Source organism: Thermobia domestica, chromosome 10 (genome assembly GCF_964235325.1).
Source record: "Thermobia domestica chromosome 10, izTheDome1.hap1.1, whole genome shotgun sequence".
NCBI classification, from domain to species: domain Eukaryota; kingdom Metazoa; phylum Arthropoda; class Insecta; order Zygentoma; family Lepismatidae; genus Thermobia; species Thermobia domestica.
The window spans coordinates 114,350,222-114,376,884 of record NC_137463.1 but is presented as its reverse complement, the minus strand read 5'-3'; the positions used below and the strand labels follow the sequence as shown (position 1 = coordinate 114,376,884).

The 26,663-nt window shown below is 35.2% G+C and overlaps 1 protein-coding gene across 1 annotated transcript in view; it reads right to left on the bottom strand.

The window, feature by feature from the left end:
- Positions 1 to 999: 999 nt before the first annotated feature.
- The window catches only part of LOC145662665 (rab-like protein 2A), a 43,605-nt gene continuing 17,941 nt past the window's right edge, over positions 1,000 to 26,663 (bottom strand). The window contains exons 3-5 of the mRNA XM_081728466.1: positions 21,278 to 21,469; positions 9,570 to 9,667; positions 1,000 to 1,771 (exon numbers count right to left, since the gene is read on the bottom strand). Coding sequence (XP_081584592.1) covers positions 1,679 to 1,771; positions 9,570 to 9,667; positions 21,278 to 21,469 — 383 coding nt within the window. The 3' untranslated portion in view covers positions 1,000 to 1,678. The remainder of the gene's footprint in view (positions 1,772 to 9,569; positions 9,668 to 21,277; positions 21,470 to 26,663) is intronic.

Here is a 26,663-nt window from a genome sequence, read left to right as displayed (position 1 = left end):
ATTATCAGAAGATGAGGTAATGAAAAGTGTTGAAAGGAAAGCAATCGATAAAAGTGAATTATGAAAGAAAAATGAGAAAATGAAAGTTAAAAATTGAGGAAGGTCCACATTTCAACGCAAAAATGCATAAAATGGCTAGATAAGAGAAGTTAAATAAATCAGACCTTTAGTCTTCACAGACAATTCTTATGATTACGTGTAGAGAAACTTTAGCTTCATCTAGAAACTATATTTTGTAGTCTAGACAAGAATATTTCATTCTTTCATGCAGGTATAATGCTTCTTAACGTAATGTATCGCCTATTATGGCTACTATAGCAGAGTTTAACAGAAGTTGGTTCCACGTTATGTGTACTTTCTCTAGACTACAGTACGCAAACTAAAGGAATCCGAAACTTTTTTTTCGTAATAGTTTTCATTTCTAGCTTTAATTTTTCCGTCTGATTGAACTCGGGGATGAGAACGCAGCAATGAATCAGATCTTTTGACCTGTAGTTATGTATCACTACAATATGTTATATATAATATATAAAAAACAGTTATAATTAAACCCTTCTCTCTTAACTATCTTCCGGTGGGATTTTATGTAGTTGGGATCTCATTAAACTATAGGTGTATGTCTCCTATGAACTCTGGGTGAAACGGCATGTTAAACTCAAGTAGGTCAATCAACAATAACAGTCCTTCTTAAACCATACATTCACTCCAAATTCATCAATCAACTTTTCCGACTACGTTATTCTACAAATATCTAAACAATAATCAGGCTTAGGAATAACAATCACATAAATTTATTAAGAATATTTTTAAGTAGATTTTTAATGTTAATTCAAATATTACAATAATAAAAACATGAGTATATTTACTTAGAATTTCCATATATATATCACGAAACAACAGAAATCCACAATAAATATAATGAATACAAAGAAATACATTCGGTTTCCAGACAAAAGATGTAAAAGCTCAGTCTTCCGTCCTGAGATTACAAAGAAAACCTAGTACTTGCATGCACTGCAAAATAATCACTTCGTAAGAATATACACACAAAATAATTACATAAATAACGTTGTGAAAAAGCAGTGTATTAAAATAATACACAATAAATACAACATAATTAGTGAGCAAATCCGAACAAATATTGTTTGTTTTAATATAAAGCATTTTCGTGAGTATGAAAATAATTCTTATTTACTATAACTGCCTTCGTTCGAATGAGTTACTCTTTAACAATTATATTCAATTATAAAATATTGGAACGATTTGATTCAATAACTTAAAACACATTTTTTAAAAAAAAAATCGTTATTTGTAAACAATTAACAAAAAGAGGTGTTTTTACACTGAAATGACTAGAGTTCAATAACTTCCGATTCCTGATATGTATTTCATTTTTAAAAGGCACGTAGCAATATGTTCTTTCGTAATGGCACATGCATTGTCAAATAGAACACTATTTTATTTAACTATACTACATTATCACAACACATACACAACGAATAACTTGCAACTCGAGTTCCTTTCTTTTTCTGTGTAAAACACGAACGGAAGGACACTTGTAGTTTTTTGGTCCCCACTTACAACAATCACTCGCAAACATACATACACATATATGGGATATATAACATTCAACTATTATTTCATTCATTCAAGGGGCATTGATTAGAACGGACAAACTTCATATCTTTTCCAGTTCTTCCAGAATTTGATCAGTAATATCAGGGGGATTCTTCTTGTACTTCACGGCAGCCTGAATTGCTTCCCGAAAGAGCTATAAGTAATCAAAAATTGAATTAAAATAATAATAATAAAAAAATGAATTAAAATAATAAAAAAACAGTTGCTTACAGCGTAATTAAATAATTTGCGTCATACAATTAGCTTTTATTATTATTACTATTCACTAAGTATTAGCAACACACAATACTGATAAAATACCAGAAATTGAGAAACTGGACTGGTGAGGATTCGAACATACTTTTGTAGCTCAATTGGTACAGAAACTACCTGTCAAGCGAAATATCAAGATTCAAATTATTACCCGTCCAGCGACTACATTTTTCTGTTACTTAAAATAACTCTTTACAATATTACATTGTAACATTCAAATGTTTTGCACTGTAATATTGTATTAAAAATTAATGGTGTAATGGTGTAATTAAAAATACGTAAAAAATAATTGTTATGAATGTAACAAATGTAATTTAATCTTAAGTTTATCGTGATGCCTCTCCCACACCGCAGAAGGCTGTTAACTTCTTGTCAAGTCAAATATCCCACGAGATTAAGACTGACTCTAATTTTGGATTACTGATTTATCCTTTCTGTTGCGTGTTTAATATAGATGTTTTAATGCCTTTTTAAAAACTAATGCATTAGGGAGAAATTGTATACAAATATGCATAATGTGCAGTGTAAATGAAATGCCACAGTTCATGGGCACCCTCTGCAAACGCAGACAACAACGGAGTTACTCAACTTCACAACGACCAGAAACTTGTATCACAATAAATATAGTTACGTGTTCATACCATGTTCATATATATGAGATCTACAGTACAAAGGAGCACGAATCCTTTTTTACGACTGAAAATACATTGACGAAGAACCTCATTATATGAATCAGTGGTGCCCAACCTTTTGTCATTCGCCAGATCTCCAAAACTATTAGACATACACCTTGAAATTTTATATACATAATTTTACACGGGTGCGCCCTAGGCTGTAAATAAGACGAAATTTTGGAAATAGCTTATTCTTAGGAGGGGGGAGGGGGATGAAGGATAAAATAGTTGTTTTGTTGTGTGTATGTTATTCACTTGCATTCAATGTCAAGACTAAGAGGAATAGAAAGTAGGGAGAGGAAGAGTTGAAAAATATTTTTAGTGGCAACAAGCGAGGGTATACGCTAGTAATAATATAAATTATAATAGTGTAAAACTATAGTATCTCTAAAGTAATGACTATATAGTATTAAGCATTTTCGCTACCAAGGACAGTGGTTCCAATTACCATAAATCTGGTCAAACACTTCAAAATCGATGTACCAATTTTGACTTTCAACACCTTAAATTGTCAAGTTCCTATCTTCACTGTTCGAAATGACCACTTTCAGGGGCCAGATACACATATTGGGCTGTCAGAATCTATTTCAATGTAAGCGCCGAAATAGTCACATCGGATCTCACTCACAAGGGACCATTCTTTCTTTGACAATTCAATTTCTGAAAATGCTTGCTATCATCGGATGAAGCACCCAAAGACGTCGAGAAGAACAAGTTTTAGCGGCAGACTGTAAACAGGGCCGAAGATAAAAGGGTCCAAAGTTCGAATACAAGACGCAGAAAGTGCATATAAACATGTAATTTTGAAACGAGTGGAGCAATTGAGATCAAATTTGAGGCGTGAGTATCGAGTGTGAAGCTCTTCGAAAATAAGTGAAAATAGTTCTTCTTCTTCTATTACTACACTACTACTACTACTACTACTACTAAAGTAATAATAATAATAATAATAATAATAATAATAATAATAATAATAATAATAATAATAATAATAATAATAATAATAATAATAACCGATAAACAGTGTGCAAATTACGAACGGGATGAAGGTTAATTCCCCTTCTCAAATATGCATATCCCCTACAATCTTTATATTTCCAAATTACATTTTCTTCTGAACATACAGTACAGTATGTCTTCCCTATCTGTGCATTCCGTTAATTGCAATCCTGCACATGGTTGTAAATGAACACTGTTGCTAAAAATAATATATACCAGAAGTGACCACAATCGTCGGTGTATGCGTAGAAGAGCACTAACAAGTGTTAGAACCAGTAATTTTAGCTGGAATGGGTCATAAATACACAAGGACTCTGTATGAGACGGGAGTCGTGTTTTGTAAGGTACTACGTCAACATTTTCCGGTGAGACTATTCAAAATTAGGTTACAGGTTTTAAACGGTATTCCCTATTGACACTAATTACTGTTGGAATTTAAGAATCTGTAGTTTTCGCCTCATGAGCAACTTTCTCATACAGATGTTTCGAGGATCCTTAAGGTGCTATATTGATAGGATTGTATGCACCTTCCAAGCTTGATTTAAAAACATAATACTCCCTCATCGACAGCAATAACTATTAAACTGTGCCCACACTCACAGCCCTATTTTGATCATGTTTCTGGTTCACGTCGAATCGACTGAAATGGTAAAAGACACTACCATTAATTTCGCCTGTTCAAAAATACTCAACACATAAGGGTTGGTAAAAACTAACTTCATATTTGAATTTGTGGGAACAAGCTACCAAAAATTGATATGCCACATGATTTCCTTCCCGTTTCTTTATTTTCGATAACTCCAATACGACGACTTTTAAGATGGCCGACATGATGCGCAGTATACCTATTCCGAAGACCTTCACACGATACTCACTCTTCAAATTTGACCTCAATTCCTACACTCGTTTCAAAATTACATGAAGGTTTATATGCAATTTCTGCGTCCAGTATTCGAAATTTGGACCCCTTTATCTCCGACCCTGTTTATGGTCTGCCGCTAAAAACTTGTTTTTCTCGGTTTCTTTGGGTGCTGCATCCGATAATAGCAAGCATTTTCAGAAATCGAACTGTCAAAAAAAGAACAGTCCCTTGTCAGAATGTAAGTAAATGCAGTTTTCAATTGGCTATCCATTTCCCTGTGTTTTGTAGTTACAGTGAACTCTCTCTTAGGCAATTTCTCTTTAACCTATACTCTGCTTAACTGCCGATCTTCCCAGAAATAAGTCATTTTCGTTATATGTTACGTCGGTGCTCTACAACATATACAACTCCACAAATAACACACTTTTTAGTAGTCTTTTTTATTTTTAAGCCCAAATGTGTTTTCTTTTCTTTAGTAAATGTGTTTATAAAATACAGTACTGTACTTCATTCAGTAATGTAGGCTATTTTTCAGTGTTTTTCTTTCACCAATATACGTACACCGTAAATAAGTGTGTAGTATATGATAATCTACTGTGTTTACTTAATATACAGTATTTGGTTCAACTGAGTGAGACTGGAGCAGCTAGTTTAACTATAATACTGTATGACTTTATAACCACTATAGAGATGCTATACCATTTAGGCACTTTGAAATAGTAATTTTCGTTTTAACTGGCTTTTTCGTTATCCGACTAGGGTGCGGTCCCGCGATGGTCGATTAACAGGAAGTCTACTGTATTCTGTTTTTTCTCAAATACGATCAACGACTGAAAATAAGTATATTTCACTATGTAAATAAAATGCAATAAAATTTGTTAAATTATGAGAGTTACAATGTCGTTTTATTATCCTTTTCAGTTTTAAGTGCAAATATTAAAATATGCAGAAGTCAAAATTCCCGCGAGATCCCACTCTCAAACAATTTTTCCCGACTGTTCACATCGTTCTTCATTCATATAGAAAACGTAGGTGCACCCACTAGCACTATTTTGTTTTATCTATGTTTTACTACGGCGATACATAAGTTTGATTTTAGAAGATATAAAAATATCCAATTAAAAATGTCATTAATTTATCTAAAATTCAAATCAACGATCTGGAAAATCCCTCATTACCGATTTTTCTTGAAATTTAATTATTTTTCATAAGACCTGAATACTGTATCTGCCATTTTGCTTTTGTTCTTAGGTTTATTCCAAACAATAATATCAAATTGCAGATCAGCAGTCTCAAAAACCTATATATACTGAGATTCAAAAAGACTTCTTTATGTTTTCCATTTTTGTCCACATTTTGGGGGACTAGAGCCACTATGTGTCGCAGGAGGCACTGACTGGTACATTCTGTCTCAAATTGATTGTAACTAATTATTAAATGCTTTATAACTCTTTAAACTGTAACATTTTGTGACACAACCTATGGGACTGTGCAAAAACACCAATTGGCAACAACTGGTCTAAATAACAAAAGTAACTAACATGGAAATTTAAATTCTTCCACATTTTGCCAAATATCAGAAAAAGTCATTAAGCATTTTAATTACTTTTAGCAATATATACATTGCATAAAATAATAGAGTATAATCGATTTTCACCTAAACCATATCTATTATTGGAAAATTCGAAGTGTAATCTGGGTCCGAACCCTGATCGCCAGCTTACCATGCCGGTTTGCTCCCTGATTACCCATGTCCTCTCGCTTGGGGCCGGTGCAATTTGTATAGATTAAAAAACTTTTTGCGATTTGGCGTCTGATTTTTCAAAATTTAGTTTTGTGGAACAGAAAATGTGTCAGAAAATGTATAGCTGCGAAGTTTAATGGAAGAACAGCCTACAAACAAGGTTTTTCCTTAACGCGCGGACTTTCGGTGCACGAAGTCACGGGTTCAATTCCAGGTAAAACAGCCTTACGAAAATGAAGTCAGCACGGTGGTTCGAATTTCACTTCAAACTGTAGGTTCAAATATCATAGCCTCGCTGCTGAAAAGGAACGTTAAACTGCAAAACACAAATGAGATGAAACAGAATAGTTATTAATTACCAACTGGATGCTCTATGGCGTCACAATTTGCTACTCCCCTTTTCTGTAAAGCACATGGCGAGAACAAGGAATATGCATGAGAGCCGGTGTTGAGAAAGCATTGGTGACCAGCAAACAAAAACATCGATGATTTAGGAGCCATACCATTCGTAGATTCATGACTTCGCATACACTGCCAACACATTCCCTATTTTGTTTCCTCTCCTTTCCTTATTCTGCCTGTTCGAAATGCCTGCTCCTACGACATACATCGACCAGTTGCAAATGACTTACTTATACATCATTAAGGTACGGGACGATATAATATCTGAGATTTATATGCTAGTTACACTGAATTCTTTCTATATATGTATCTATGAATATGGACGTCCGCAATGGGGGTGAGGGCTTTGCTCCCGCTTTAGAATTGAAATGAATCAAATAATTTGAATTAAACTACAAAGCACGAGCAAGTTTAATTCTTGCCTATTTTTTTTTTTTTTTTTTTTTTTTTCAGATTTCCAACTTTTGTTACAAAAATACTTGTTACACGATACTAGGCAGTCAGCAAAGTACACGCATTTCTCTTTTTCTCCCTCTAAACCTATGCAATAATACCTGGATGATGCTATACAGTCCTGGGTGACTTCTCTGCAGGTCCTTTCTCTTCCTCTACCCGAGATGAGGCTCGTTTTCCAAAAAAGTCATAAATAATTTAAAAATAAAAATAAGAAAATAAAGGACTACAAACGTTGTCACCTCCTGCGAGAAGCTGCGGACGTCCATGTAATACGAACGAAGAAGACTGATTATCACTACGTGTGATCGAAAAAAAAAAGTAGTAGTAGTTTGGAGTTTGCGGTGTGAATAAGTCCTCAAGCGCACGTTACACCATTCGATAATAAACCTCTTCTCAAGTTCTTCCCTGTCAAGAAATTATCAAGATGCCGGAAGAGACGATAGTTTGTGAGACACACGTAAGGAGAATACAGTGGGGTCATGAAGACTTGCACAATATAACTAATGGAAAGTATGTACCGTCCTTAGAGTAACCTGAGGGTGTGTATTGTCATGCAACATGAAAACACCATGTCAGTTGATAATTGTTGAATTCTTGCGAAGAATAAGTGGAATTTAGCACTGTTACGGTTTACAGTGACGATGGATCAATCCTACCTTACTAACAGCACCTTTTGTGGGTGAAGTAGTGGTTTTTGGAAATCGTTTTAGAAGTTTATCACAATTCTGACAGTTTACGATTGTCGTAGCAGATCCATTTTTAATCAGAGATTTTTTTTTTTTTTTTTTTAATCCGATGCAAGAACCCTCCCGGTTATTCTGTACACTTAGAACTGCAACCTGTCCCCCAGACAGTGATCCTTGTTGGCTAGTGTCAACTCATGTGACATCCATAAATCCTACTTTCTCATAAACAAAATTTTACAAACCAACAATGTATTCTGCGTTCCTTCACCACTCCTGACCAAATGCACTACTGATGTTTTTTGCAACTAGATGCGAAAGATCTCCCATTTTGAACTTGTAAAGAAATATAATTCAGAATTGTTCTCCATGGTGTACTTTCTCACGACCTCTTTCAACACACTGCCACTGACTGGGTACCCCAGCCTGTATTCTGGACAAGTACGGAGTTTGTGACTTGACACGCATAATGACCTCGGTCCATCCATTATAGAGGGTGGTTTTCCACCAGGCGTAATATTGTACCAAGCCCATGGTTTCGTAGCCAGCCCCAAAATGTACGGAGGGACCGATGGAAGTAAAGGGGGGGGGGGGGGCATGATCCAACCATATTGTAGTTTATCATCACATTATAGTTCATTTGCAAGCCGACCATGAAAATTTAAGGGGGGCAGTAAAAATTTACACCCCCCTTTCCCCGTGGATACGGGCCTGTTCCCCTGTACATCTTCGCTGACGATTCATCAAAATGCACGACTCCAGTGCAGTCCATAACTGGCATTTTCATGTACTGAGTGTTACAATGCAGAAAACATCCCTACTTCATTCAAATTATCTCCAAACGGAGTGACACATTTCTTTCAAAAATTTACATGACTCTCAATCTAATCCCTTAAAAAACGTACTTCTCGTTAAAAAATGTTGTCCTAGGGAACAGTTTTGATAGCATCCCTATTTTTGAATACCCCAAACTTCAGGAAGTGACTTTGACGAACGACATTCTGTTGATGTTAAATCAGGATTATATGGGTGGTAAAGGAATACTTCCGATTCTGCTTCCCAATTTCCGTCACATGTGGTTTAATGTGCAAGATCAGCTGACCCTTCCTACTAACCAAAGACACACAACTGCCAGCGCATTTTTCAATTTCTGCGAACAGAAATGACTTGAACAGGAGAAAAAATTAAGCAAACCATTTATTATAAAACGTTGTGTGGCATCTACTTTAGTTTTAGAATTATTTGGAAATTTCACTAATGCCCAATTACTCCCCACCATGCTTCAACTATTGTACTACATCTACTTCTTGCCGCATGTCATAACACCATAATTATTGCATACCCCAACAGCTGGTGCTTATGACACTCAATAAGCTCCTGCAAAACTATTATTATTATTATTTCGCTTTCCTTATAATCAGAAGTAATTAAACCTACGATGCTGAACTACGAGAGAAATTCTCTGATGAACTACAGATTTGCTGTTAAAGCATTGTTATCCACCCTCGGCGTGTCTATCTTTCTCATATTGGAGAGAGTAGCTTTTGACACGAAATTTCTGAACCAGCGACGCAGTGATTCTACGTTCTGAAGCTAAATCTATGTCCCATGTACTCACTACGTCAGAATTATGTTTGCCTCACTACGTATCAGTTTGAAATCATACAAGAGAAATACTCGTAAATCACAATGATTCAACATGCTGATTCTGCAGCACGTTTTATGATACCTGTAGCTTCATTTCTAGAGTCACAGTGAGGAAGGGTTGTATGTAGACATTGAACATTTATTTTCTAATAACCTAGCATATGACGAGTTTTTTCTTTCTTTTTTCCTTTCTTAAATCTATACTACCTTACCTTTACAACATTGGTTCCATCTGAAGCTGATACATAGTACAAGGGGATATTATTCTTCTGTGGAAACGCAAAACTCTTCTGAGTAATATCCATATTTGCTAGAACAAAAAAATATTGTTAAGTCTTGTATCGATTAGCTGCACATACCTACTTACTACGTTTTATACTTGATCATGTATTAGAGATATTCGACTTTATATTAGAATAATTCAATAAAACTAAGTTATTGAATTTTATAAATAATTTCCCTTCACTATCCAGATTCTTTGAAATATGGGGAGACAATTAATTCGTACCAGGCCTTAATTCTGCTAGAATTGCATGTGCAGTATTGAAAAGAAATCATGACACATCAAATCACATGTGGGTCGTTCCACACCAAGTCATCCAGTTAAAATACCCATTCCCATCTACCTCATATCAGATTTCTACGAAATCTGGGATATAGCACCTATAAGGAAATTGATTCTGGTATTGGTTCTGGTTGAACCTTTTTACAGCCTCCGAAAGATTACTGTGTTCGAAGGTTTTGTAAACGATGCGGTGGAAGAACGAAAAACGCCTCACTTCACTTAAGCTGTGATGTGTTATGATTGAAGTAATATTGTTAAAATACACTTTAATTACCGGGAATTTGATGAGAACTGACATCCAACAGGATTTGACTTTCCTTCAGACAAATATCAATGGCACTATCAAGAGACAAAAGAACAGATATCATCCTAATGTACGGAGAACGACCTGCTGTGCCAACCTCCTGACTTAAACCACCACCATCCAGGTAGAGTACCAATGTCACTAGGGTAGCTACAAAAATCACGGAAAATATTCTCTCACCTTTCCCGGTTTTAGAGAACTTTTCTTTTTCAAGCTTTCCCTGATACGTAATTAACCACACAGGCTTTCCCATACTCATGAAAACACGACCAAGAAAACATGATAACGATAATACATAAGTAACATATCTTCCTTAATCATCAATAATAATAATAATAATATAAAAACAAATACAAAGTATTATTTTATGAAATCACAGAGCAGTTACCTAATACAAATTCCTGCAGAAAGCAAGATTTTACACATTTTCCCGTCAAACTTTAATCGTAACTTTAGTCACATGTGAAAGGAAAAAGTCACAGTGAAACACTCATCGAAAAAGAATTGATGCACGTACACAGAACTGACGGCGGTATATTAACGACATATCTTTTGAAAAAACTAAATAGTATTATGTAATTTTGTAACTTCTTCAAACGCTTTATTTTCTCATCAATATTGCGCACATATGCCATTATTTTAATCTGCTTAGCTTCAAAGCTCCAGTTTTCAGCTTTTTTTTCCCCGTTTCTCTCCCTCTTCTTGTTGATTTGTTGTTTCTGCAAAATGAGTATGAGGATTTCGTGCATAATGAATCATAAATTAACTTATGGATAGTTTCTCAAAGCCATAAGAAGTATTTACTGAATCGTACATTATCTGCTACACATTTCACATGGATTGGAAAAATTCTCTCTAGATTTGAAATTAAATGCGGGAAAATAAAGATTACTTTAGAAACATCTCTTAGATCATCTATTCTAAAGTATCCAATTTCTTCAGTCAAAAGTCATCCAATCGCTAACCAGTTTCAATATACTGTCTCAAAATTGTTTTACAATTAGAATTCGAACAAAAATTACAACTCTGTCTTATCGTCGTCTAATCAATTATTTTCACCTAGTTCAGCTAAAAGAGACTCCATGCGATTCATTCTAACATCAGATACTATAGAAACATTAGGATCCAAACAAGAAAGGGCTCTAGTCAATTTTTAGTTCAAAGATGACTTTTCCAGAAGTTCAAGAACAATTTTCTGTAAACATCATCAGTACTTTTGGAAAAAATTCAAAATGTTGAAATCCGTTGTTGGCTGCCATCTATTGATATTGTTGGCTGCCATCTATTGATATAGATGGTGAAGTTATCTATTGCTATAGACGCTTAAGAACAACATTCCCTAGAACAAGTTGCTAGGTATTATGCTTTCTTATTAGTCGGCAGGGCCTTAATCTCCCTAACCATTCTTTTCCATTCTTCTCGATTATCTACTTTTCTTCTTCAGCCCCTAATGCCTAATTTCTTTCGACCGTCCAGTTTTCCTATGAACACCTTCAAATCCGTTCTACTTTTGTGCATGCTCTGTGTATGTCCTGTTCACCTTAATCTTTTTTGTATGATTCTTACAATTATATTTGGTTGGTTTTATAAATGTTGTAATTCTGAATTTGTTCTAATGTATTACGTGTTATTCTTTTATTAGTTCATATATTTTTCGCAGGATCTTTCTTCCTCATGTCACTCACCATTACTCCTCTCTTGTGGTCATTACTGAACTTTTCGAACTATACATGACTTGGTTTTAGTATTATATTATACATGCTTAATTTTATTTTTCTGCTGACATTCCTAGATTTGAATACATTCTGTAATGCGTAATAACATTTATTCTCGCTTGTTACTCTTTCTTGTATCTCCTCCGAGGTTTTATTGTCTTCGGTGATTGTCGTGCCTAGGTACTTAAACTTTTTTGTTCTTTCTATTGTATGATCATGTATATCTATATCTCCTTCCTTATTGGGATATTGGGAATCTTCCAGTTTCATATATTTTGTTTTATTTGTATTTATTTCTAGCCCTATTTCTTTTGCTTTATTTTTCATTATTTTGTAAATTTCTTCTACTATATGTATGTATCTTATTAAGATTACTGTATCATATGCATATGCTAGAATTTGAGCCGTTTTATTTAAAACGGTTTCCTCTGGGTTAATAGGAAGTTGTTGTGTTACTTTTACTAACGCTATGTTAAAAAGTATTGTTGATATTTTTCTTCGTATTAATGCTCTGTTATGTTTAAATTCTTCAGACAAGTTTTGTTCTATTCTTACTTTACACTTTGTAGTTTTTAAGGCCTTTTTTTTTTTTTTTTTTTTTTTTAATTCCAAATTCTTTCATTATTTCGAATATCTTGCTTTTGTACAGATTGTCATATACTTGCTTAAAATCTACATACATCTGGTACAGTGTTTTGTCTTACTCGTAAAATTACTCTAGTATTTGAAGTAGTATGAATATCTGGTCCGTTGTTGATCGTTGGTTCCTGAATCCTGCCTGATAACCTCCTATTATGTGTTCTGCCCGGTTTTCTAGTCTTATCAATAGTATTTTGTTACACAATTTGTATGTTACATTTAATAATGTTATTCCTCGATAATTTCCACAGCCTACCTTATCTCTTTTCTTATGTACCGGATATATTATTCCCATATACCATCCCTCAGGCATTTTCTCCTTTTTTCACACCTCCATTATTAATCCCTGTAATGTTCTTGCCGCAACTACTCCGCCTCTCTTCACTAGTTCTGGTTCCATTCTATCTTCTTCGGACGCTTTATTATTTCCTAACTTCAGTATTTCTTTGTGTACTTTTTCTAGTGAGGAAGATAAGGTTTTTTTCTAAGTTTTCCTGAGGTGTTTTCTCCTTATTTATTTTCCCTTTTCTTCCACTTCATATCCATTTACTAGTTTGCAGAAGTATTCTTTCCATTTCTCTAATAACATCTTTTTGTCCCCTATTAGGTTCCCATGTTCATCTTTATAAACCATTTCTCTTGGCTGGAATTCTTTTATTTCCCTTGTTCTCCTATAAAAGTTTCTGATTTCCTTTTCCTCTAACTCTTTTATTCTTTTCTTTTCAAATTCTCTCTTCTTGCTTCTACATATTTTGTTTACTATGCTTTTTTACATATATTTGTTAACTGTCTTGTCAGTCTCTGTATGGTTTTATTCCTTTTTTCGTTTCTTTCTCTTATTGCTGCTTCAAATTCTCCGTCAAACCATTCCGTTTACTTCTTTCCTAAGGTTTCTTTGCTACGTAGTTGATGGCACAATTAAGCATTTTTCATTTCATATCTGAACTACTTTCTTTAAATTCCCCCTTTCTACATCGTTTTTCCTCTAACTTTATCTTGTATTTATCAAGTAATTTCAATTTTTCATTCCTTTTATATTGTATCTTTCCTTTCTTTCTCCTTTTAGGTTTTCAGTTTGCATTGTATCTATTTCTTGTCTATACGTAGCACTTACTACAAAATGGTCCGTATCCCCATATACTCCTCTACAGCTGCTTATCTTCTTTATGTCTGATGCATGTCGTTTATCTATTATAACGTGGTCTATTTGGCTCTTTGTGCTTCTATCCGGAGAAACTCATATTACTATATCCTGTATTCTTCTTAGGTTGCCAAGTGCTTTTCATAATCATGTTCCTCTCACTGGAAAAGTCTATTAATCTCAGTCTGTTACCATTGCTGTTATCGTGTAGACTTTTCTTTGCTATCCTGTTTCTGTAGATTTCTTCTTTCCCTATGACGTTTACTTCATAGGATGGTAATCCAAAGAGAGCAAAAATCACATTAGATAGTCGTAAATAGAATATTTTGCCCGAGCGTTGACGATGAAACAAATTATTACAAGTAATAGCTCCTTTCACCGCCAACTACACATAGGCAAAGATTCCAAATACAACCTTTAAATATGCTTACACGCTAAAGATTCAGCATCATATTTTTTGAAAGATAATAAACACCACAAACAATAAGTAAAAATTATTTTCGGTACCACGCACATAAATTGATTACCACGAGGCATGAGGAGATAATATGTAAATCACAACCAATACGCACAAATGGACTTAAAATTTTAATAATTAACTATATTTACATCGCTTGATATTAGGTAATTAAGATTACAATCGCAATATGTATCGATGCTTTTTATCTAGAGGAATACAAACTGATAGACGAATGTTAAAATTATATGATGATGTGATTGAGTTCTGCAGCAATACACGTGAGATGTTACATCTCCCTCGTTTCAGCGCCAAGTAGTGCTGCCTACCGCCAATTCTCTCTAGTTCTCGCTGTTCGCGTGAGTTTCTCGTGCTGGATGACGTAATAGCGGACAGAACTGTGATTGGCTAGAGAAGCACTGGCCAAGGTCAAACCAGTCATCTGCATCCTCTGAGCGAGAAAACGCACACAGAGAAACAGTCTGCTTGCAAGTGACAACCCTTTTAAAATAAAAGAGAATTAAACTGCTTGAGCCACATACAGCCAAAATAATGTACAAATGAGTTTATTACATCCCTACTTGCGTATTTAGGTCCCCTATTATCACGGACTACATTAAACTTCTGTCCGTGATTGTACTTTTAGTTTATTACTCTTCAAAATGACTTGCAAGACATGGCGAACGGAAACTTTAGATATTTCAGAACTCAATTATGATTAACTTGAGATTTCTTTCTCTGTAAAATTGCTTCGTAAATCTTCACACTTCCGATTGTTTTGGAGTCCCTCACAAAAGCATTACTATACTTATAGCAAACATCTAATTATCTATTTCTTTCTAACTTCTTTATCTGCTTTTGCTCCTATAACTAGTCTCTTTTCGCCAAATTTTTAATTTTTTCCCTTCTATTTCTTCAGCTTTCGAATCTATTGTGTTAGATACATTACATTCTTTATTAGTAATGTATCTTCACCATAAACTACTACTGTGTTTACTTTTAGTACTATCTTTTTACCTAATAGATTTGTTATTTCTAACAAATTTTGATCTTTGAATAGCAATGTTCTAGGAATTAAAATTTTGCACTGATCCTCTAAAAGTTCTAACATGCATTTATTTCCTCAGCAAGAATGCTGTAATTTTAATGACATATGTACCTTTGTCCAAGGTGGGAAATAGACAGTTTTGCTAACTACAAATTTAGGCACCAGGCAAGATTTTATATATTACGTACCTTTTTCTGATACAGACACTGTGATGTTATCTACTTGTAATCATTTCTTTGGTAGTTTTCCACATCTATGTAAAACTATTGTTTTGACTCCGTAATCTGTTTTCAGTCAGTGTGAAAATAAATTATTTCCAATTAATAAATTATGAGAAAAGTTCTCAATGATTCTAAAACTATGATGAAAAGTTTTCTCTGCCATAGAAAATCTAATTACAGCTATTTTATTTACTGAAATGGAATTCTGAGTTGTTCCTTTAATCCTCGTCTCGCTCTTCGACTAGCTCTTGGAGGAATTAAATCATTAATAATTGATAACTGACTGGCAGAATCAATTATAGGTCTAAGAGGTTTATTTTGTATATGTATAGGTAAAAACACTGTTATTTTCGCATTGTATTGAGGCTAAAATTTGCTTCTGTTTCTGTGTCCTATATGTTGTAAATGTACCGCGTCCATTTAGACACATTCCTATTTAAATTTCTGGACTGATCTTGTCTTTGACAATTTTGACAAGCAGAAGAGTCTTGATTATACGGAAGTAACGGTACTGTACTGTAGTTTAAATTTGGTTGAGGCTGTTGATAGTACATTGCAAAAACTTGTGTATTCTAATTTTGTTTTCCGTTATTATTATAACATTTCCACCTCTCTCTCTGTTCTCCATTTTTTTTTTTTTTTTTTTTTTTTTTTTTTTTTTTTTTTTTTTTAGCTCATCTACTCTATCCTAATCATTTGTGCACTAATGAATGGTTATACTTTCTTTTCCTTCTACTTTTTGACTACAATGAGACCTTTCCTTAGATTCTTTCGCCACCACTACCCCATCGTCGTCCGAATAGCTATCTGATGAGTTGCCTATCTTTACTGGTTTTCTTATTCTACTTATCAATTCCTGTACTGAAATTGATTCTGATTTTTCTCTACCTCTGGCACGTTGTTGTCTCTTTTCAATGTTAAACATTCTTTTCAAGTTTTAGCAAATCCTCTGTGAATGCATCTATATTATTATAGGATTTGGTCTCTACCATATCTATATAATATGGGGTAATTAATCCTATCCTTTTAGCGTCGCTCATGTCCTTTTCAAATTTTTCTATTAACACTAGCATATTATTCATTTTATTATTATTATTATTATTATTATTATTAACGTTAGCATGTCATAAACAGTTTAATATAGGTTCACACTCTTTCTGTAACCTATGTCTAACTCTCCCCCCGATATCTAAAGCAAAGCTAGGATTTCTAAATTCGCCTATTAGCTCTTTCTTTAAATTATTGTATAATGTTTCGTGTACATTTTTTCCATCTAGAAAAATCTTAATCCACTGCTTTATCTGACCTTTAAATACAACTGGCAACAATTTTTTTCTGTCATTGTCATATCTGTTTGTCTGACAACAATCATAAAACTCTTTAAAAAAAAAAAAAAATATATCCTTTCCGAATATCAAAATGCAACAATTCACATAGTTTTATCTGAATTAACATTCACTGGATATGTCTGCATGTACATTAAACTCTGATCCCTGTTCTGCGATAACTAACTGCTGATGTAAACTCTACTTTTGTGTCAGAGGCCATAGTGACTTAATATTTTTTGTTTCTCTTGTATTACACTTTCCTTTGCCTTGGCGGTGTTATACATTGAATGCAATCTAATCTATCTATAGTTTGTGTTTACATTCGAATTACTTTTCACAAGGACATACCATTAATAAATTTTGAGCTTGAGACTGCAAAACCTAACATACATTATTTCAATACTGGTGGTATTGGGATCGATGCCAGATTAAGACAACTGAAAAGCTTAAATTTATATACTATGCAAAAATCGTAAGTTACTAAGTTGTTCTCCATAAGGTTAAACTCTCCGCCATTTGGTTATGCTATGAGTATGTAAGAATAACGTTCAGGGACGTATGCAAGAGGTATCTATTACACCGTAGCAACCAACTATTTCTTAGACATCTAGATATCGATAATCACACACCAATATTTATGGATGTTCTGTTCAGAGTAAAATGAAAAGAACTGAATTTTAGAAAATAATTTTTAATGTATGTATTTAACGTTTATTAGTGTCTGCGAAAATGCTCCAAGTACCGTATAATGACTAGGCATTGATACGTATTATAGAAGTACGTACTTTATTTGATGCAGAATTACAGATGGTCCTATAGAAGGAGCTCTGTTGATGGCACACTTCAGTATTGATAAACTGACATTAATATTCAGTTCGGGTCCAGGTTGAATACGGTGTCTTCTTCTATTGAAAGTCTACAAGTTGTAATGCCACGATTTGGAGATTCCACATAGTTTTGTTCCTCAACTAATGCTGAGGTCAGATACTCGCTATACTAGTAGCAAAATAGTAAGTACGTGTACCTATAGGAATATAATTGTATAATCATGTTTGTCAATGAATTAACTTATAGTGACCGGCACGTAGCATGGCAGCTCAAGATCACTCCAAAAGCAGACAAATTCCGAACAGTGATCCTACCAACAATCAGCTTTCCAATAACCGGCAGTGCTGCCAGCCTTACGCAATTATTCCAGCATCCAATAACAACAAATACAGTCAATCACATGAATTCATAACAGATAAAAAAGAATCCTTACAGTAGAAATAATAAAAATAAATTAATAATGACATGTGTGCGTGTATTTCTGTGTTAAAATTTATTTTGAGATCAAAGTGCATCATTTCACTCAAAATGTGGCATTTATATTTTATAACCAATTTTTATTTAAATCCGGGAAAATGTGTAATATATTTAAATTTTATTACAACTATGTGAAAAAATAACACGATTTGAAATAAATAACATTGTATACCTTTAGTTTAACACGAACAATTGCACCAATTTGTCGTAAAGAACATCTCCTTTTGGGCAGAAAATAACGAAAATTTCACGTCCTTACATTTTGTGTAAACATAATTTCAGTATGTGAGCGACAATATTTTCAAGTATTTACTAGAATACTGTGGTTGTGTTTTATACACATACGCATATCTCATAACCTGAGACACAGCAACGTATGTTCTACAGTGCAAGTAGCTAACTACTCTGCAAACCCTGCATCAGAATAACGTGGAAACTCGCCTCAGCTGGCACACTGTGACCTTGAACCGCCATGGTACGTGCCGGTGACTATATATGATGACGTTGTGTAAAGTAGTTAAAAATTGGTGCGCAGAAACAAATTCAAAGACAGAATTACAAAGCGGTTTTATAGAGAAAGAAAACTCAAGTTACTCATAAATGAATTTTGAGATATCCGAAGTTTCCTTTCACCATCGTTTGCAAGTCATTTTGAAGAGTAATGAAGTAAATATACAATCACGGACAAAAGTTTAACGTAGTATGTGACATGTCTTTGCACTTTCCTTATTTCTCCTTCTAATTTAGTGTAGAATTTTTCTTTTTCGTCCGTAATTGCCTCTTCTATTGGCGCATACTGAATATTGTTGTACAGAAGAATTTCCCTCTTATTTTTAGGCTACACATCCTGTCGTTGATTGGAGGGAATTTCATTATTTGTGGTTATAGCAACTTTTGTAACAAAAATCATGTGCCTCAGTGTGCACAACACTGTGCATCAGTATATCTTTTCCTGTTCTTATTATTCCATTTCCTTGCCATCGTACTTCCTGTAATGCAGCGATGTTCACTCTGAATTTAAGCCAGCTCCTCTCTTATTATTTTTTAGCTTCCCGCGTTTGTTTCAAGATTCTAACGTTCCCTGTGGCTAATACATATTATATCCTTTTTCCTTCTCACTATCGACTTTCTCTGCCTTTCAGATTCCACATTTCCATTCGAATTTCGTGGTTGGGTTAGGGTATCTGCACCAGTCTTCTTTTTACGAGATACGTTGTTAAGATTTACGCTCAACCTGGACGACCCAAGATTTTCTGTTAGGGTTTTCTCTCTTATCCGTATTGTCCATGATTACTTATTTGTTAGAGCATTCCTACTTATTTCTAGCTAACCCCTCCTATCTGGGGAAACTCCACTATCCGCAACTCGTGAACATACTCGGTCACATCCGGCAACCGGCATTCGTGGACCTTTTTTGGTTCCGGGCCAGGTGTTATGGGGGGCATCGAAATTATCGAACATGATTTAGAAAATTACATGCAAGATACGTAAATAGGTTTATTTACTCACACATATATTATTATAACTACTTCGTGTATTCTTCATTATATTATATAAATAAATCATGAAATACAAATACATTTCAACAATGCTAGTTTTGAATTTTTAATTCAGAACCATGATTCCTGAAACTAAACGAAAATTTAACAATGTAAAATCTGTTTCTACTGTACTGAGTAACTCATTTTACACTACACTGAAAATTATGTCATGGGCTTTGAGATCTATGAAACTCCTCGACAACAGTTGGGCTGGTTTTAGGCTGTAACACTTTTCTCAGCATCGAGGCTAGACGTGGAACAATCCTTAATGTGGGATCTAAACGACATCAGAAATAAAATTCAGATCTGCACCAAGGGATGTAACGCTAATAATTATCCAGCAGTGAGTCCTATCAACAGGACGTTATTGATTTGTGATCTACTACTTGGTTTGTGGTCAAGACTTGTATATATCCAGACAGCAACTGTTGGAGCGATCTTACTGTTAATGAGTGTCCATTTTTTCTTCACCGTGTAAAACTCAAACTTCCTTGATTATTTCTATCGCTTTAAATCTTAATTTCTCCTTCAAACAATGACTGAAGAGTATACGAACAATATGATTTCCTTTCAACAATTTCGTCTCGATTGATAAACTCATTGTGTTTTGTAATCAAAGTTGTCAAAAACACAGTTTAAAGAAAATGAAAAATAGCCCTGTGGATCTTATTAGGTAAAATTTGGTTTATTGGACATTTGATTTTATTAAATTTTGTACGTTTATTCAAACCCATATTCCTATTTAAAATACCTCTTTCGCATTCATGTTCTATTGCACATTCGAAAGTATAGAATTCCCTTGTCGCACAAAAGGAATCCATTAAGCTATATCTGCGTTTCGTGCGGCACAATTTGCACCACTGACACTCACTCCTATTTCGATTTCTAGGAAGAAGTAAGTACAAAGAGGTGAGTAATTCTATATAACGTAGAACACGAATAAAATTTCCTATTATATTCAGAAATCAAATCCCTCACTCAGCCGTTCGAACTGAAGGTTCTTTCGTCTTCTCGCAAAACAAACTTTTTTTTTAAGGGAGGAGGAGGGAAAGACTTGAAAGTTAAACTTTTTTTTTTTTTTTTTGTTTCATTTCCAGTTCTTAATTTGATTTCTTGCAACAGATTTTACGATTAAAGGATCTTTGTAATTCTCGATAAATCGTACCATACGTCAGATACACAAGAGATATTCGGGAGTTTCTGGATTTTATTGCCATTGTGCAATTGTTCTATCCTCTTTAGCAGTGACACTTCAGTTGTAAAGTGATCGTGATCAGTGACACGTCGTGCAATAAGAACATAGAGGACACAGTTCCCTTCAATTATAACTATATTAAGGTTATCATTTGAACTCAAGTTTTTACGTACATTTTGAAGGTGGGTTTTCTAGTTTTACCCCCAACCTTGAATGTGGGCTGGGTACTTTGTGGATGGACAAATTACAACCATATTTGAAAAAACAAACAAACAAACAAACAAAAACAAACAAAAAAAAAAAAAAAAAAAACAGACAGGCACATAGCCATATTATAAACAATTGTCACTAAATTTTACTCCATACATCATTGGAGCACTAAACTGCTTTACAAAAAGTTCTTTTAAATGTTCCGTTCCATTCATACTGAAATGATTATATTATATACACATTGAACTTACCATCAATTTTATTAGCCGCACAAAAGCAAGGTATATGAGGTCTGTGTTGCCTCAGTTCTTTGTACCATTTCGCTAAATTCTTGTATGTTACCTTCCGCGTCGCATCAAAGACCATAATGCAAGCGTGCGCCTGATGATAATAGGACGGATGCATTGTCTGGAATCTTTCCTGCCCTGCTGTGTCCCAGAAATCTGAAATAATAATAATAATAATAATAATAATAATAATAATAATAATAATAATAATAATAATAATAATAATAATAATAATAATAATAATAATAACAACAAATCTTAACTATTCATTGCATGTTTCTTTACATTTCAATTACCTTAACAAATGAAGAAAAGAAACGCACACTAGTAATACTTTCAGCCAAATAATTTAGCACAGTACTGACAGCTGACAACACATAGTTACAATATCCGTTTCCATTCCTTCCATTTAGCATCATTTTTGACAGTCTATCTTCGTCCATGCGTTGGACGTGTCCTAGGCACTTTATTCATTGCTGTTTGTTGTATTTTACTATGTTTAAGTTTTTGTATATTTGATACAGTTTTTCATTTGCTCTTATCCGCCAAGATTTCTCTATCCTTTTCCGTCTGTAGATCTTTCTCTCGCATATCAATAATAATGTTTCGTTTCCTTTTGTTAGGGTCCATGCTTCGCTTGCATACGTTACTATAGAACTCAGTAACATTTTATTTATATATGATTTCCTTTGCATGCCTCGACATCCTTTTAAAAGTGATTATTTTCTCTAAAGCGTACAAATACTTTTTTGCTGCTAATCTTCCTTTGATTTCGACTGTTAGTATGTCATTTGCTTCTGTTACTGATGTAAATAGATACGAGGAGGTATCAAAAACTTCGTACAATTACCTAGAAGGTAACGAACAACGAACCCGTCGGACATGCATTTTATAGTTAGGCCCCTGTATGTTAAAGATGAAATTCTGGACTCGTTAGAACAACTCTTTCTTTCTGTTCGTTTTTTCTCTTTTTTTAAAGGTAAATCTCTGAAGATGCGATGATTGACAAGCTTCAGGCACCGAGCATCAGTAAGTTTTTCCATCTTCAGGGGAAATCAAAAAAGCAGATCCACGAAGAGATGAAGTCGATTGGGATAAAAGTCCAGCCTATGAAACAGTGTACAAGTGGAAACGGTAATTCCAAATTTGACACATGGCCACCGCGGACGCTTCTACAGCTGGAAGACCATCTTTCATTGATGATGCCGCCTTGACGGAGAAAATTGAGAAGATCATAATGAAAAACAGGAGGATAACCATTGAACGTGTTATGTGTGATATTGGTAGGGTGCCTGAAATATCATTCACGGCCAGTTGCATCTTTAGAAGCTGTCAGCACGGTGGGTACCACGACTGCTCACACCTTACCAAAGGAGAAATCACGAGAAAAATGCTGCATTGCTGTAAGGTGGATAAAGAGGACTTTTTCGCCAAACTAGCGACAATGGATGAAAGTTGGGTTTATCTCTATGACCCAGAAACAAAGAAAACGAGCAAACAATGGAAACACCCTTCCTCCTCCAGATAAAAAAGGAACAAGTGCAGAAGTCTGCCGCCAAGGTGATGCTTTCCGTTTTCTAGAACTGTGATAGGGTGAACTCATTAGAGATTACCTACCACAGGGACAAACTATTACTAGTACCTAATATTTTATCTCGTGACTAACGAGAAAAACTGAAGAAGAAAGGTCCTGGATTGGTCACAAAAGGGGTGCTGCTGTTAGCAGACAATGCTCCAGTTCATTCCGCCCATGCATATATGATGAAGGCTGTGGAATTAGGATATAAAATATTGCCCCATGCCCATACTCAACGAACCTGCATCAAGTGACCTCTTTCTCTTCCCAGAAATGAAGCATTTACTCAGAGGAAATGAAGCGTCTACGATAACTCGATTTAAAGGCCGTTTAAAAATTTTGTGCCCCCCCCCCCCCACACACACACATCCATATCCAAATAATCCAATATACTTCATTGAATCAAAAATTTTCTTGTACGCCCCACATCTATAGAACTACATATAGTGTAACCAAACCCAAATTATCACTTAACTCAGTATGATGTGCTTATTCCGCAAAAAAATACGAAAAATTGATTTAGAGGTCGTTCAAAAATTTTACGGCACCTAATCTAAAAAATCCAATATATTTCATTCAATTAAACATTTTCTTGAAATAAGAATTGAAGCTTTCCTGGCGGCGAATATTATAGAGATGTTCTCGAGATATCAGCCAGGTGAAGTCCGACGACAGAGCTGACGTTTCGAGAACTGACATCATTCTCGTCTTCAGGGCGATTATACTGAAATCAGTTCGTGTGTACTATTTATAGGAGAGGTAGGGGGGGGGGGGTAGGCTTAAGAATCCGTGTCTGATTGTATGGTCTATAGCTTGACGCTGATTGGTCGTATTAAAATATGCTTTCTTTATGACTGGTGTCCTTGTCTTGCTGAGTTGAAATCCTGTATCCCTGTTGATATTGTTGGGTTCTTGTAGTATGGCAAGATTCTTTAACTATCCTATCTCAGTGGTTTGAGTTCTTTGGAATAATTTTAGTGTCTGAAAATAAAATTCTATATCCTTCCGTGTTCCGCCGGGTCTGATTTCTCCGGATAAAACAGCTTGATGTATCTCTCATGCTCCTTGCATCGATGTTCTATTGTTCGTCCTGTTTGTCTATGTAAGTTTTCCCGCATTCGCAGGGAATACAGTATACTCCTGGTGTTTTTAAGACCCAAATCGTCTTTAACTGGACGGAGCAGTTTTCTGATATTTGATGGTCTGTGTATGGTTTTGATGTTGTGTCTCTTTATGATTCTTGCAATTTTTCCTGGAACCTGGCTGATATCCCGAGAACATCTCTATAATATTCGCCGCCAGGAAAGTTTAAATTCTTATTTCAAATACCTTTACGGGGAGGGAATTCTTGCCTTCCTTCTCAGATGCAGAGACCAGCACGTTGTTCCAGTTTTCGCCAAAATACAATATCCACTTCATCCTTTTCAAATCACCAAGATTCTACAGAGGACCAGTTTTGCCCTTGTAAGGGAACGCATCAACTTCACTCGCCAGAAACTCGACAGCGTGGACCGACAGCTTCTATCAACATACCTTTTCCTGACTGCACTATTAACTCCCTCTGATTGGGACTGGGTGGACACAACCTCAGCAGCACAAGGAGAATTACTTTTCCGGAAGACCACAATCAAGCACAGCAGAAAGTTTTCACGTCTACACAGGACAGCACCAGAAATACCGGACCTGTCTCAAAATAAAGTCATTACTAATCTCACTGACAAGCCTTTAAACTAGTGCTGTTGAATTTTTGTGACATTTGCGGTTTTCGGTTTTTGAGAAAACCGGTTTTCTGAAAACCGAAAACCGCAAAACCGGTTTTCTGAAAACCGAAAACCGCAAATGCGGTTTTCAAAACCGAAACCGCAAATGCGGTTTTCAAAACCGAAACCGCAAATGCGGTTTTCAAAAACCGAAACCGCAAAAGCGGTTTTCAAAACCGAAACCGCAAATGCGGTTTTCAAAACCGAAACCGCAAAAGCGGTTTTCAAAACCAAAACCGCAAAAGCTCTTTTCGAAAGCGAAAGCCGCCCGAAACCGTGTTTGCGGTTTTATAAGGGATTGTCCTTTTCAAAGCAGAAACAATGTTTGCTGTTTTTAATTACACCTTTTAACAATTGTGAAAGCATCTATCGATCAAGACAAATGTATTGATTTATATGTGTGTTTTAACTTTTTTTTTATTTGCTCCAAGGCTATTATTGTAATATGTGCAGCACAGTGCGAAAGGGATAGTTCGATGGTTGTACAAGTGACAGCTAAATTAGGGTTGCCATAGTTTAAAATCAGAAAAGTGAGGGGTTCTAAACCGTAAGTATTGATGTGAACTTCTGTGTTACAAATACTTACCTGCGATCCTTAGTACTTTTTTTTTTTAGTTATTTCTTTGATGACACTTCCAATGTACTTTTCGGCTGCAGGGAAGCAAACTGGACCCCACCTGATTTTCATATATGTTGTAAATTAGACCACAAGGAACACAAATCTGAAGGAATTTTGACATTTCGAATGTCGGAACTCGAGATACTAGAACTTATACAGTAGTTTTATGTAATATGCATAAAAGTAACGAAGAAAGTTCTGTCGCTTTTTGACCTATCACTTAGAGCATCGATATGTCACCTAAGACGTACCTGGAAGATCAAAAATAGTACCCATCAGTATCAATGACCTTCTGCCAACGTTCGGGTTGGGCATGGATTCCTTCGCGGTAGAACTTGGTTTGCCGTGAAGCGAAGAAGGTATCAAGTGCATTTAGCACCTCTACTACGGAGTTGAACTGGAGTCCTTTAAAGTGAGTGTCCAAGGAAAGGAACAGGTGATAACAGGACGGTACAATGTCCGGACAGTATGGCGGATGCAATAGTGTTTCCCATCCAAAGCGTAGGATAGTGTCCCGGCTCATTCTAGCTATGTGGGGCATAGCGTTGTTCCGTAACGAGGGAACCCCTTAGCGATTGAGAAGTGCTGGCTCCAGGGTTTTGAGTTTTTCTTGAACACGGCTCAACTGCTGACAGTACGCAGTTGCATTGATGTTCTGCTCTGACCACCCGGTAGCAGTTCCCGATGCACGATGTCGTGAGCAGTCCACCAAACACACAGGAGGACTTTCTGCTGCATTGCTGATTTCAGCTGTTTTGGAACCGGTTCGTGGGATTTTAACCAATGATGACGACGCCGTGAAGCTTCGTACAGGACCCACTTCTCAACACATGTCAACACCCTGTCCAGAAATGGCTCCTTCCTCAGACGAGACAGCAAAGAATCACAGGTGTCTGCACGCATAGCCTTCTGGCCCGGAGACAAATCATCTGGGACACATAGACCCAACTTATAGTGCTTCCCAAATTGATGGAGGTGCTGGAGAATGGTTTCTCCATTAACATTGAATAGTAAGACTATTCATGGCTTTGGATTAATTGTTTTAACAAAAGAGACACTGACCAAAACTTAAAACTTTACTTTATTTTAAATTATAATTTGTAACTGTTTCAATTACAATTTCAATTAAATTATAATTTGTTATAACAACATTTATATATATGTCTGTATTTTCATTAATTTCGATCGTGTCTGAAGAAGGATATGCTAGATATCCGAAACAGTTAGAAATTATAATTTAAAATAAAGTAAAGTTTTAAGCTTTGGTCAGTGTCTCTTTTGTTATAACATTGAATGATAGCCCAAGTTCCTCACATGTCTGTCCACTGTTCGGCACCCTCACGAAAGGCTTGAGGTATCTTCCGCCCCGCTGCAGTGGCGTTTGATCCAAGTTTG